General features: G+C 43.3%; 1 protein-coding gene across 1 annotated transcript; it reads right to left on the bottom strand.

Annotated features, from left to right (window-relative positions):
- Window positions 1–1,447: 1,447 nt before the first annotated feature.
- LOC105009529 (C-type lectin domain family 4 member E-like) lies at window positions 1,448–9,643 on the bottom strand. Its single transcript, XM_034290837.1, has 5 exons — window positions 9,625–9,643; window positions 8,875–8,958; window positions 7,356–7,498; window positions 3,004–3,128; window positions 1,448–1,917 (listed from the first exon to the last, which is right to left on the bottom strand). The coding sequence occupies exons 1-5, from the start codon at window positions 9,641–9,643 to the stop codon at window positions 1,737–1,739; spliced, it is 552 nt and encodes a 183-aa protein (XP_034146728.1). The 3' UTR covers window positions 1,448–1,736.
- Window positions 9,644–13,303: the final 3,660 nt, after the last annotated feature.

The following is a 13,303-nucleotide window of genomic DNA, read 5'->3' on the forward strand; positions in this document are numbered from 1 at the left end:
ATGATTATTGCACAAGGGTGCCTTAGGCTGGCCACAATAAAAGGCCACTTTTATTGTGCAGTTTTACTGTGCAGTTTTACAGTTTTACTGTATTGTATCTTGATATTGCCACACCTGTGAAGTGGATGGATAATCTCATTTTCACTGGTAGGATACTTTCATACAAGTAGGACACACAATTCTGACTGGTCCCCAATATGTCCCAAAATTCCCACCACGTTTGGACCGTAGTGCCACCTCTGTATTCTGGGGTTAATGTCCCCCCTGCACCCCTTCTTGTTATCACACTCCATTATTAAGACATTTTTGCCCATGATACTGTGGTCAATCTCCCATTATGTGGCTACAAGAAGATACTCAACTTCAGTTGTTGAAAGTTGGTTTGAATGTTTGACAAAGAATCCATTGCTAAAGTTATGTAAATTGTTTAACAGTGAAGAGAGGATCTCTATTGATAGATTCTGCTAAAACTCTAATACACTCACGTTAGGTGAAGTCAGATTAAATATATTTGTTATGCTCTATGATAAGCTGATTGGAGCTACAGATTTAACCCTGTTTATTCCAAATTTGTCATGCTTAGGAAAACAATGTCTGTAAGTTATGAGAAATGTTTTATGTCTGCCAGTATCATATTTCTTCAGCCTTTGATTACATTACCTAGTAATAATCATGGTTAGCATACCTTCCATTCCCCAGTACTATTGCCTGTTAGCTTATATCAGAAAGCAGTGTGTTGTTCATACTGTGCAGTTTGTTGTTGGTTATACTTACCTGTTGTATTTAATTAACACATTCTCAATGGTAGTCTATGCATATCTGTAGTACTGTTATTCAGCTCTGTTTAATACATATATTGTAAAGACTGTGAGATACGCAATTAGTAATTGTCACATTTTCGTCATCTTACAGTTTCACTTTGATTCATTACAGATCAACAAGCATTCATGGTTTGAGCGTGAAATGTATTGCATAACGGCAATAAATACTGGAACTAGGACGTTCACTTCCTGGCTTGCATGTCTTTAATGAATGAGTTTGGCTTGTGGTCTGACTTTGTTTAAATACACTAAACATGTAGAGGACAGTACAATATTCATACCACAAAAACCCTTTTTGAGCTTTTCTAAGTCAATTAAAGTGTCTCTCAGACACCATTTCTATGCAGTTAATATATCTATTATCTTCCAGTTGATGTCTAAATGGTTATATTACCACTGTACATTCTATAAAAAAAAACAACTATAGAACACACCTGAGACGAAAACTGTAATCCCATTGTTAAATCCCATTTCCAACAAATTTCAAACAAACTAAACCATCAATAGCAATACAGAAACATTCAAATTCAATAAAAGTAATAAGTACATTAGCAGTGTATAGTCATATATTTATAATCAGAAAGAAAAGTTACAAATATGTCTACATTAATGTTTCTCATCCAGCTGGTTACGAGGTGTAACTTCTGTACAGAGGCATTGTAGCCAAAAACACAAACACTGGTCCTGTTGGAAAAAGATGACATGTACAGCAGCTAGTTACTCTGGATACACATCCAAAGCATTCATTATGGATCTGTTTCAGACTGTTTCATACTGTAAAATGGACAATCTCCACTAAGCATGGTGTTTTGTTTAGGGCTAGTTCATATATGGGTCTGGGAAAGTGATGCAATGTACTGACAGCAATGACCACTATCTTGTGCTGGCTGAAGGTTAAAAAAAATATTGGCAGGATTAATAGTTGGCTGCACGGCTCTCACAGATTCTCTTAGATGGTATATCACATCCATAGTCAAACCAACAACTGATTTGAACAGAACAGCGCCCACCCATTTGGGCACAGTCTTCATTTGAGTTCCAGTCATTTGGTTCTGGTCTTCCAGAGTTAGTTGTTCCATTGTTTTGGTCCCAGTACCTAGAACAGAGAGGAGATAAACCATTACTCCATACTGTATGTAACCACAGAAGGAAACACGTATGAAACTGTATAAGTAATTATGCTATGTTTGAGCAAGAATGTTTATTATTGTGTAAATGGTTATATGGTTATTGGCCTTGAAAGTCATAATTGACTGTCATATACACATTGTGGGCATGTGTGTAACATTTGCCATCACTGGGGGGCTGCACAGTTTTTTGTCTTGGGCCCTGTGTTGGAAATGTCTCTAACCAATGTATTCTCACTGATTAAAGGACTGAGTTCCTTGTTCAAATTAGAAAAGTAATGTGGGGGGATCTGCTATTTGTCTAGGGGGCATCATTGACTGGTATCAGCAGAAATGTTTACTCATTAATCTGCGCATCTGTATAACTCATCAGGGCATCTATTGTCTGTCAGGGTTTGGTTGGAACTCTTAGAATTGAAGTAGTTACCTATGGGGGGGGGGGGACAGCTTGTCTTTTGTGTGAATCTTAGGTTATAATAGAACAAAGGGAATGTGTCCTGTTGAGTTGGGGCAGTGGTGCAGGACTTTACCTGTTGTGGAAATTCTTGCACTGATGTATACTTGGTCGCCCTATACATGTATAAATGGGTTACTAGTTAAAGATGCCAAGAGGGATCTGGTGTTTGCCTAAGGGACATCCTTGACCAGCACCAGCGGATTAGAGGGTTACTCCTAAATCTGTATAACCCTCAGGAGTTGAGAAGGATAAGGTGGGGGGACAGCCCGCCCTTTGGGTACAAGCCTATGTAACACAAGACCGATAGGCGACAACTTACCACACCCCTTTCTATGTAATATATACTGTTGAATGACCTTTATCGAATTAGAGACTCCTAGGACGATCATGTTTGTAAGCGTTTGACGCGTCTCTCTTATTTGAAAATAATTAATAAACTGTTAAATTGCGCCAAGAGGATTTTGTCTCTGTTCTTACTCCTTTAAGAGTTCGATAAAATTGCCATCACAGCCCCGAAAGGGCTAGAGCCAATTATGTGCGTGTGTATGTATTTTGTACGGTATTGATTCTGATTAACATAATGTAAACATGTCCTTACTTCATGTTGTCATTAAGGGGTGTATTGTCCATCCAGACCCACGCTCCTTCTTTCTTCATGTCTGTCATTCCAATCCAGTAGCTGTTTGGAACTTCAGTCTTTCCCACCTTCATTCTAATAAAGTCCTATGCAGGAGAGACAGATGATGCAGAGAAATGCTAGCAGAAATTCTTAACAATATTAAATATAGTAAATTAAAGCCACACACGATTATTTACTCAAACATTGCATTTTAGAATCAGATCACTTGTTTTTGCAGGTAAATTTGTGGTTAAGAACTTGTTACAAAAGCTACAAACAGTATATACTGATGAGCCACAACATTATGACCACCTGCCTAATATGCTGTTGGTCCTCTGTGTGCCGCCAAAACAGTACCAAGACATTAACAGCAGATCCTTTAAGTCCTGTAAGTTGTGAGGTGGAGCCGTCGTGGATCAGAATTCTCTGTCCAGCACATCCATACACTGTCATCAGAGTATACCATTGCCATTAAGGTCACCTGGTCTTCAACAATGTTTAGGTAGGTGCTATGTGTCAAATTGACGTCCACATAAATGTCCAGACCTAGGGTTACCAGCATTAGTGGGTGTAATGGGACGTTTCAACTGGAACACCCCCTCGGGTCGGAATTCCAACTCGGAAAGTCGGGAAACTGACATTATACGTATGCCATTTAGTTACGTTACAATATTCTGAAAGCACTCGTCCATCCAGGTTAGGCTACCAATTACGGAATGGCCGATTAAAATAATTTTTGAGAATTGATAATATATGGACTATTTGTATAGAAAACATGATTGAGCAGGCAAAACACTCGTCTTTTATTTCTTATGGGATTCACATTCAACAGTAGGTCATATCAGAATGGCACAATTATTAAACACATGGCAACAAAGAAAAAATTTACTGAACCCTGTTCAAAAGTCTGCATACCCTTAGTTCTAATTACTGTGTATTGCCCCCTTTAGCATAAATGACAGCATGTAGTCATTTGTACTAGTTGTCTATGAGGCCCCAAATTCTTGCAGGTGGTATTGTCCAGTCCTGGCTGTGCCCCTAGCCATCTCTGCGCTGGGCTCGGGGCATAGCCAGGACAGGACAGGAGGTGGCCTTTAGCCACCTCTACTCCTTTTTTTGGTTTCCCCAATTGGAGGCAGGTGTTAGTTATTGCCTCCAATTGGGGACCCTATTTAAGTTTAGTTTGTAGGCCCCAAGGCGTGGTTCATTTTGGTTTTGTTTATCCTGTGTAAGGAATACCCACGTCACTGGTTGCTGCCTTTTGTTTTGCTGGAGTCTTTCTTTATTTTGCATTAAACATGGATTATCTTCACCAACTCTACTCTGCGCCTGTGTCCTTCTCACCCCACGACCGCGACAGAATGAACCACCACAAAGAGACACGGCAGAAATGGACGGTAGGGGAACTCCTCGGTTGGCCTGACAGCGACACTGAGGAGGAGGAGGAGAACCCCTACCGTCCCCTGCGGCACACCGGGCCAACACAGCGTCCACCCACAAGGAGACGTCGACAGAGGTGACGGAAGCAAACCTCCGTGTGTCCGCCCCAAGAATTTCTTGGGGGGGTGCCGTGGGGGCAAGCGGAGTGGCAGGACGCGGCCGTGCCACCCGTGCTCACGTGTGGGGTAGTCCAGGTGCCCCAGCCCTGCCCGGTGCCAGCTCCTAGGTGTCGGGCAACAACGCCGGTGGGGCCTATGAGGGCTTTCCCTGATGTAGGGAGATGCGAGGACTGGTGGGGCTATCGGGACCCGCCGTACCGGTTCTCGCAGCCAGCGCCCCCCGCTGCCCGGGAGCCGCAGCCAGCGCCGCCAGTGCCCCATGCTGCCCGGAAGCCGCAGCCTGCGGCTCCCGGGCAGCGGGGGGCGCAGGCTGCGGCTTCCCGCCAGCGCCCCCTGCTGCCCGGGAGCCGCAGCCAGCGCCGCCAGCGCCCCACGCTGCCCGGGAGCCGCAGCCAGCGCCCCCCCGCTGCCCGGGAGCCGCAGCCAGCGCCCCCCCGCTGCCCGGAAGCCACAGCCAGCGCCCCCCCGCTGCCCCCCCCGCTGCCCGGAAGATGACTGGCCGCCCGAGGCCGCGGATGACTGGCCGCGGCCGCCCGGGCCCGCGGATGACTGGCCGCCGCCGCCCGAGCCAGCGGATGACTGGCCGGCGCCGCCCGGGCCCGCGGATGACTGGCCGCCGCCGCCCGGGCCCGCGGATGACTGGCCGCCGCCGCCCAGGGCCGTGGATGACTGGCTGCCGCCGTCCGAGCCAGCGGTTGACTGGCCGCCCGAGGCCGCGGATGACTGGCCGCCCGAGGCCGCGGATGGCTGGCCGCCTTGTCCCGCAGTGCCTTCACCTGCCCAGGAGCCCCCGCATCGTCCCACGGCGCCCTCGCCTGTCCCGGCCTCAGCGGCGCCCTCGCCTGTCCCGGCTCTCCCTGACCCTCCGCCGGCTCTCCCTGACCCTCCGCCGGCTTCCCCGTCTCCGGCTCCTTCGCCGGCTCTCCCACAGGGTTCTGACCCTCCGCCGGCTCCCCCGGCTCCTGCACTTTCGCCGGCTGTCGACCCTCCGCCGGCTCCCCCGGCTCCTGCTCCTCCGCCGGCTGCCGACCCTCTGCCGGCTCCCCCGGCTCCTGCTCCTCCGCCGGCTGTCGACCCTCTGCCGGCTCCCCCGGCTCCTGCTCCTCCGCCGGCTGTCGACCCGCCGCCGGCTCTCCTGCCGGCTCCTGTCCCTCCGCCGGCTCTCCCGTCTCCTGACCCTCTGCCTCCCCGGCCTGTCCCTGCGGCTCCGCCTCCCCGGCCTGTGCCGGCGGCTCCGGGTGCTGAGCCTCCGCCGGTCCGGGTGTGGTCGTCCCGGTCTTGCGGTCGGGAGCCCGCGCCTTTGGGGGGGGGTACTGTCACGTCCTGGCTGTGCCCCTAGCCATCTCTGCGCTGGGCTCGGGGCATAGCCAGGACAGGACAGGAGGTGGCCTTTAGCCACCTCTACTCCTTTTTTTGGTTTCCCCAATTGGAGGCAGGTGTTAGTTATTGCCTCCAATTGGGGACCCTATTTAAGTTTAGTTTGTAGGCCCCGAGGCGTGGTTCATTTTGGTTTTGTTTATCCTGTGTAAGGAATACCCACGTCACTGGTTGCTGCCTTTTGTTTTGCTGGAGTCTTTCTTTATTTTGCATTAAACATGGATTATCTTCACCAACTCTACTCTGCGCCTGTGTCCTTCTCACCCCACGACCGCGACAGGTATAGCTGCCTATTCTTAGCTGCCCATTCTTCTCGGCAAAATGCCTCCAGGTTATGCAAATTCGTTGGTCATCATTATAGGCTTCTTTCTGGCAACTTGACCATGCATCCATTTTTGTTCAAGTATCGTCGTATCGTGCTCCTTGAAACAACCACACCACTTTTTCCAGAGCAGCCAGTATTTCTCCTGAGGTTACCTGTGAGTTTTTCTTTGTATCCCAAACAATTCTTCTGGCAGTTTTGGCTGAAATCCTTCTTGGTCTACCTGACCTTGGCTTGGTATCAAGAGATCTCAGAATTTTTTACTTCTTAATAAGTGATCAAACATTACTGACTGGCATTTGCAAGGCTTTGGATATCTTTTTATATCCTTTTCCATCTTTATAAAGTTTCATAACCTTGTTACGTAGGTCTTTTGACAGTTCTTTTCTGCTCCCCATGGCTCAGTATCTAGCCTACTCAGTGCATCCACGAGTGATTTAACAAACTCACTGACCATTTATACACAGGCACTAATAGCAATTTAAAAAGCCACAGCTGTGGGAAATTAACCTTTAATTGTTATTTTAACCTGTGTGTAAACTTTTGATCAGGGCCATTTGGGTGGTTTCTGTTATCATTATGAGCCAAACAACTATGTGATAATAAATAGCTTCATATGATCATTATCCTTAAAACAAAAGACAGTTTGTTTGCATGATCAGTAATTTTTTTCAAAATCAATGCCAAAATGTCTGCCAGGGTATGCATACTTATGAACACAACTGTGTATTCTGAAAGGGTGAGCACAACCAAGGCTTCAATGGGGGCTTCTGTCTTGTTTTCCGACTTTGGACACTGGAACGCCATCAACTTGGGTTAACTCGGGTGTGACCTCATTCCCAGGTCCAAGTTCCACCTTCCAAGGTAAATGGAACGCACTATAAATAGCTGATTAGCTGCCATGTGGCTATTCTCATCTGGGTTTTTTTTTATCTAATCTCGCCCTTTATATTTGTTCTGCAGAAATTGTTTTGTCTTACTGTTCATTACTTCATACTTGATGGTACATTATCTTACTGATCTTTTCTCCATACCTGATGGTATTTTTATTGGTACTATTTATTACCACATACCTGCTCCTGGTGACTCTCTATGATGACCAGGTGTCCTCCATCATGGATGCAGGCATATTCACTCTGTTCCCAGGTCAGTTTGTCTTCAGAGAAGTGGTAGCATGATCCATTGAAGAACTCCCAGCCAGAGGCACATCGTCTCGCTAGGAGAGAGAAGACTCAATCAGAATTTGATTACTTCCAGTACTACAGATGTTTGCTACAGCAGAAAAATAATCCTTCAGCAACAGTACATTTGAACTAGATGGACTAGGAGTAGGAGGATGTAGGACTAGTAAAGTTAGCAATCGAGCAAGCTGGAGGTGTAAGGTAATATGCCTGATCAGTGTCAATGACGAGTCAGCCTACAGGGAGGAGGTTAAGTGCCTGGCGGCATGGTGCGCTGACAACAACCTGGCCCTCAATGCAAAGAAGACCAAGGAGCTCATTGTGGATTACAGGAAGTCTAAAGGCTGCAGTCACACCCAAGTCCTCATCAATGGCACTGAGGTGGAGCTTGTCCAGCTTCAAATTCCTGGGTGCCCACATCTCCAAGGACCTCGCCTGCTCCCTCAACACCTCAGCCCTTGTCAAAAAAGTGTGGTAGCACCTGTACGTTTTGAGGAGGCTGAAGAAGGCCCGTCTGTCCTCCAAGATCCTTTTGATCTTCTACTGCACAATGGAGAACATTTTGACTAACTACGCCACAGTGTGGTTTGGCGGAAGCTCCATGACCGCACTAGCAGGCTCAGGAGAAGTTTGTTTCCAGCTACTGTAACCCTGTTGAACTCTAATAAAAGCTTTTTGAAAACAAGTGTGAACACTGACTACTACAGGAGAACATGAAGAGAAGCTAACAACTATACACAGACACACACAGTTTAAATCCTATGAATTCTGCCTCTCTCCCCAATTCTGAACCTATGAACAACAGTGAGACTGACTATCATAAGATGACATGAAAAGAAGCTAACGCATACATACTTACACATACAGTCTGAATACCATTACATATGTCCCTCTTATCTCTCTGCTCTCAGTAAAAATGTTCATGTGTAAAGACAATAGGGATTACAAGGGTGTACATCGCTCTATATGATATATTGAACCGTAATACATTGTTTGGGTTATAAATATGATATAAAAGTGTTTTTCTGTCAACATAGTATGAAGATGTTCTTGGGTTTTTGGGGAAAAGTTGGTAATTTTGGTAAATACTCTGCACTACCGATCTCGTGCTGCCAATTAATGTAAAACTCATTTTAAATAATCATTTAATGGAATACTGCCTGTTTGAAGTTGGTCTCATTGTTCTATATATTGAGATTATAGTATTTGAATCTGAGCATGTCTTCCATTGACACATTGTACCCTATAGATGAATGTGATGGAATTCATCAAACATTTATGAAAGGTACAAATACTACATCATGGACATTCCTTGATTTGGGCATCAGTGTGCACCTGAGTTCCTATTAGTCAAACTTGATTAGACCTTTTGCTGAATGACTAAAATTTCAAACAACTAAATGAAACTGACCTGTGACATTTGCCAGGAGTTCGTTGACTTCAGTAAGGTTCCTTTTGTAGTTTTGGATTTCTGAGGATAACAGGTCTTTCTGGGCTGTATACAGATGTCATTTACATTTAGTTAGAAGAGATTGTACAGTTCCTGTTGTATTGAATTTAGACCACAATGTAGGGCACTTGGCAAACCAAATACGGACCTACAAAATGAATGTGCTTTACAAGAAACTTCACAAACAACATGAAACTTAGGCCAGGGTATCAAAACGCTTCCCTCAGCACCTAATCTGATTCAGTTAGTCAAAGGCTTGCATTGTGCTGTCCTGATTCAGTTAGTCAAGAAGATATGCACTGTGTTACCTGTGTAAACCAGGCCTAAGCTGGCCCCTTTCCTGGTGAGGACAACCCTGTTACAGTACATTGCTCTGAATTACCTGGTCTGTTTAATGACTATTACTAAAACAAGGAAATAGAACTGTCATGTGCATACTGCCAGTATATCGCATCGGGAAGTTAGGTTCCTCTTTAAATGTTGAAGCTCTTAATATAACAATGCATCTCAAAATGCATGCAATAGTTAATGTGAGCATTGAAATGATCATATGATTTTAAAATACATGTTTTGGGGAACAAAGGTAATTCTGTTCCATACATGTAATCATGATCTAAGTAAATTCTTAACTGAGACAGAACCATTTAAACTACAAACTGTACCATAGAAACCATGATCAAAGATTTCATCAAACATCATTAATATTTTCACCGGTTAAATTGTACTTCATTTCGGCAAGGAGATCTTCAGAGCGAGCCTTCTCAGCTTGATGATCAAACTATCAAGCCAACCTGAACAAATGGATGTGGCTGGCTTGGGTAATAATTTTCAAACCATTTATATGTAATAATTTTTTATCATTTTCTGTATTGCTGCAAACCACATACAAGTTCCCCAGGAACATTTGATATGCTGAGACCAGGATTTGCCTTTTAATTTTCAGCACATTTTCTGGAATTAATAACCACGCCAATACAGCAAAATTCAGCTCTGTTTGGTTCAGTAATGTGAAAAGATTCAACTCTTAACTGACACAGAACCATTTAAACTACAAACTGTACCATAGAAACCATGATCAAAGATTTCATCAAACATCATTAATATTTTCACCGGTTAAATTGTACTTCATTTCGGCAAGGAGATCTTCAGAGCGAGCCTTCTCAGCTTGATGATCAATCATGTTCTTAGTATCTAGAGCAAAGGCATGGAGACATTTTTAGCATTTTAAACAATCAAGCCAACCTGAACAAATGGATGTGGCTGGCTTGGGTAAGAATTTTCTAACCATTTATATGTAATCTTTTTTTTTAATTTACTGTATTGCTGCAAACCACATACAAGTTCCCCAGGAACATTTAATATGCTGAGACCAGGATTTGCATTTTAATTTTCAGCACATTTTGTGGATTAACAACCACACAAAGTACAGTTCTGTTTGGTTCAGTAATGTGAAAAGATTCAACTCAGTAAAATGGTTCTGTACTTACAGAGGACTCCCAGAGTGATGGACAGAACTAGCAGTACAACACAGAGACACACCAGGGTCACCAAAACAACCCTCTGTGATCCTCTCTCAGGAGTCACAACCTTTGACCCCACTGGGGGAGATGAGTCACCAGAACAAGTGTCTATTTCAGAAAAAGGAATGAGAGATTTAATGTTACAACCAGCTGAGTGAAAACTAAAATAAAAAAAGTATAATTTGGGCATGTGGAACCAATTCACACATGCATGCATTCAGTACTTTAATAGGTATTACATTTGCACAATTTGACACTGCTGTTATGGAGTTATGCCCGACACACTGTAATACATGATCATTTATTTCGTCATTTATAGTCACAATAGTCGGAAGAAGAAAACCATAGATGACAAGAAGTTATTGTTACAAGTTCTCATTCTAAACACAATACAAACATTTGATTTTCTATTCCCAGAGACTTAAAACTAATCTAGAAATCTATGTTCCCTATTCCCTTAACATGAACCCAACTCTGAATCTAACCTAACTGCAACCTGAACAACAACTTTTATACTTGACCTAGCCATAACTCCAATCCCAAAACTGACCTGGAAATGCCTAATCCTAATGCTAAACATTATACCCATTTGGATGTGTTTCACTAAACCTAACCCCTGAACCGGACGACCTAACTGAAAACCCAGAGGACATTTTTCTTCAGGTATTTAGGTGCCCACATATACACATATACTAGAGATGGATCACACACACACCTCACCTTGCACAGCATTCTCCTGCTGCCTGGCTCCAGTTCTGACCTCAGAGTATGTGACATCCTCCTCACATATCGTTACTGCTGAGGTTACATTTTAATGATTGATGAATACAGTTTCAGTTTTTTTGTCTCTGTTGCACTCATGCAGGATAGCATTATTCACTTAAAACCTCATTCTGAATTATACCCCCTATTCATTTGATTTTGTTTCCACTCCAGAAGGTTACACTCATTTGACTAAAAGGTCCAACATCCAATACATCATTAGGGTTGACATGCTGTGTTCCTAATTGTCATTTTTCTTCCTCTCCTCTGGATCCGAAGAGAGGATGAAAATGTATAAAACATATTTATAAAGGATGATAAAGATTGAGAAATTCACCTTTTGAAATGTTCCCAGCAGATTGCTTCTGAGTCTCGCTGAATGTTACATTTGAGTAGATCAATTCACCAGACATCATCGCTACAATTCTTCTCTTAGAGATGAGACCAGACAGTAAGAAGGGCCCTCAATATCTCGTACACATACACATGAGAATAACAAATGTCACACAACACACAGATGAAGGCTTGGGGGGATGGTGAGGGGAAACACAGAAGTCATGCAGGTTTTATTTACCCCTGCATTTAAATAAGTAGTGTTATTAACTTGTTATCTTGATATCCTCTCTACAGGCACTACCAATACATTTGGTCTTTCACATTTGTTAAAACATTTCCTGTAGTATGTACAGTAAATGTTACATTTAAAAGTACAGCATATCCTGTGTGTCTGACTACATATTTTTCTGTTTGGTCATCTGTAAGTTTACAGTAAGATACTGGGTGTTGTATGAATCTCTTGACAAAGGACTTATATGTTCATGGTAAATAATGTAGTGAAAGGTATCCATGTTGTTAAGATCATGGTTTTGGAGGAACCAATACCCCCCTTTTTTAACTGATTATATCATGATCATTTGAAATACATTAGTATTAACTATTTAAAATGCAGCTAAACAAACTTGATGTGACTTCTATCTATTCCACAATACATTCAAAATTGTCAATGGACATGTTACTGCAAAAAGCTGTTTTAACTTTTTGCAGTTATAGTTTCAAGGACAATTTAAATATATTGATTCTAGAAGTGCACGATTTAGGAGGCAGGACACAGGTGCAGAGTTAAAGGGAAACATCCTTTAAATGTTCTTCTTTGTAAACTTGAACAGAAAACAGAAAAAAAGAGAGTCCACTTGAAGCACATAATGCAAACAATGATCCACATCTCTATTTGGGGACAATCAGAGGTGGCCCCGAGGTGCATAGAGATGCCTAGAGGACCCCAGCCAGGCGCTGACATGGAATATGGAAATCTCATTCATTTTGTTTCTTTAAGGATGTGTAGACTTTCAATATCCACTGTATACGGATCAGCTATAATATTATGATCACTGACAGGGGAAAGGAATAACACTGATAATCTTGTTATCATGGCACCTGTCAATGGTTGGGATATATTAGGCAGCAAGTGAACATTCTATCCTCAAAGTTGATGCGTTAGAAGCAACTCTTTTCTTGATGGTAGACTTGGACAATGATATGCCTACCTCCTGGAGAGTGTTCTTCACTGGATGATGTGAAGGGCTTTTCTTTACCATGGAGAGGATCATACGATCATCCACCACTGTTGTCTTCCGTGGATGTCCAGGCCTTTATGTTTTTCAGAGCTCACCAGTGCATTTCTTTTTCTCAGAATGTACCAAACTGTTCATTTGGCCCCTCCTAATGTTCCTTTTTTTTTTTTTGCAGCCTAAGGATGGCCTGTTTCATTTGCATTGAGAGCTCCTTTGACCGCATGTTGTGGGTTCACAGCAACAACTGCCCAATGTGAACACCTGGAATAAACTCCAGACCTTTAACTTGCTTAATTGATGAATAATTAATGAAGGAATAGACCACACCTGTCCATGAAACAGCCTTTGAGTCAACTGTCCAATTACTTTTGGTCCCTTGAAAAAGAGGGGGCTACATCTTAAAGAGCTGTAATTCCTAAACCCTTCTTCCACATTGGATGTGAATACCCTCACATTAATGCTTAAGACTGCACTTAAAGCCAATATTTATTATGTACCTGTAACTTTACTACATTTTGGTAAACAGACAAAATAATA

The sequence above is a fragment of the Esox lucius genome, chromosome 24, assembly GCF_011004845.1.
Source record: "Esox lucius isolate fEsoLuc1 chromosome 24, fEsoLuc1.pri, whole genome shotgun sequence".
NCBI lineage: Eukaryota > Metazoa > Chordata > Actinopteri > Esociformes > Esocidae > Esox > Esox lucius.